The sequence below is a fragment of the Copidosoma floridanum genome, unplaced genomic scaffold (genome assembly GCF_036245765.1).
Source record: "Copidosoma floridanum isolate Cflo_tuat_1 unplaced genomic scaffold, Cflo_Japanese_pri ptg000001l, whole genome shotgun sequence".
In the NCBI taxonomy this organism is placed as follows: domain Eukaryota; kingdom Metazoa; phylum Arthropoda; class Insecta; order Hymenoptera; family Encyrtidae; genus Copidosoma; species Copidosoma floridanum.
In genome coordinates this window covers 21,143,908-21,145,522 of record NW_028321878.1, presented here as the reverse complement: position 1 = coordinate 21,145,522, position 1,615 = coordinate 21,143,908, and the positions used below count along the sequence as shown (strand labels likewise).

The 1,615-nt window shown below is 33.6% G+C and overlaps 1 protein-coding gene across 1 annotated transcript; it reads left to right on the top strand.

Annotated features, from left to right (window-relative positions):
• Positions 1–210: 210 nt before the first annotated feature.
• LOC149376082 (uncharacterized) lies at positions 211–1,117 on the top strand. The gene is made up of 2 exons (XM_089593207.1): positions 211–964; positions 1,110–1,117. Exons 1-2 carry the CDS (start codon positions 211–213, stop codon positions 1,115–1,117), a joined length of 762 nt encoding a protein of 253 aa, XP_089449333.1.
• The last annotated feature ends 498 nt before the right edge of the window (positions 1,118–1,615 follow it).

The following is a 1,615-nucleotide window of genomic DNA, read 5'->3' as shown; positions in this document are numbered from 1 at the left end:
ATGTCAAACTTCTCAACCATTGGGATGGACGCTATGGTGCGGCATCGTACATTGCAAAGCCAAATTTTCACAGCTGTGATATTTTTGATGAGAATTTTGTAGCCATACAGCATACAACGTGCAGAAGTGATGATGAAAAAGCCAATATACATTGGGCTTAGTGTCTTAGATTTATCGAAGACACTTGTGTATCGTTTTCACTACGATTAAATGCTCTCCAAACTCAAAAATGATTGTAAACTCTCATACACTGATACAGATAGTCTGATATATGAGGTAACAAGCCATGATATTTATAAAATGATGAAATTGGATATTAATGAATTTGACACATCAGATTATCCAGAAAATAATAAATTTACGATGCCGTTAAAAAATAAAAAAATTGTTGGGCTCATGAAAGATGAGTGTAATGGAAATATTATATTGAAATTTGTTGGGCTTAGTAGTAAGATGTATAGTATTCTTCTTGAAAATGAAAATGTGATTAAAAAAGCAAAGGGTGTTAAGAGTAACGTCGTAAAAGCAACTATCGATTTCAACGACTATACTGAGTGCCTACGTGACCAAATTATAAACATTATTCAAGAGCAAATTAATATAAGATCACGTCATCATAAGCTATACACTGAGAGGCAAAATAAAATTGCTCTTAGTTCCCGAGATGATAAACGATATATTTTATCAAACACTACAGATACGCTGCCTTGGGGCCATTATAGGATTAAAATAATAGAAGAACAAAGAAATGGAGAGTGTGTAGAAAATCATAGCAGACCAGCAGCCAATGAAAAAGCAGCCAATATAGAGGGGGAGATTTCTTCAGTAGTGGGAGAGTCCCTATATCATCGGCAGCATCAACCAGCAGAGCTCAGTCAGAGCTGTAGTGAGCAGATAAAAGTATCGACCGCTTCATCATCCAACGCAAGCAGCTCAGGACAACAACAAGCTCTCAAAAGAACAGGTTTGGAGTTGAAAAATGTCTACAGAGATAAGCAGATCTGTTTGGAACAGCAAAGCTCAGAAATAAAGGTTTGTAACGTGTTTTCTTATTCATATATTTTTTTTTTTACTATCTATAAAACTCATATAATTTTCTTATGTTTCAGATGGCTGATTTAGCAGCACTTAATCGGCTGGCCTGTGGAAGATTCCTTTCAACAAAGAAGATCAACGAAATGGTCAAGGGGCAAAGTCATGTAGTGTCGAAGCTGAGAAAAGCTAACACTAAATTCGGCACGAAAGCTATTGCTGAACTAGACGATCACTTCCAAATATTTTTACCTAATCAAGTATCTGAGTATCTTGTGAGTAACGAACTATCATTTAATAGTTTGTTGAAATCTATTCATAGAAAGAAGCTGTCAGTTCGCTACAATGGTGATAGTGTTGAAGTTTTTAACCAATAAATGTTTAATTATACAAATACAAGTAAAAAAAAGTTATTTTTGTGAAACTAGTTTAACGTGAGAAAAAATAAATGATACAATCTATTACATGTTTAGAGTTTTATTTATCTCAATGAATCTTATGTAAGATATAACATTACCATGTATTGTAAAAAAATTTCATTTGCACACATAATTGATAACATTAAAAGACCACACCAAGTTTT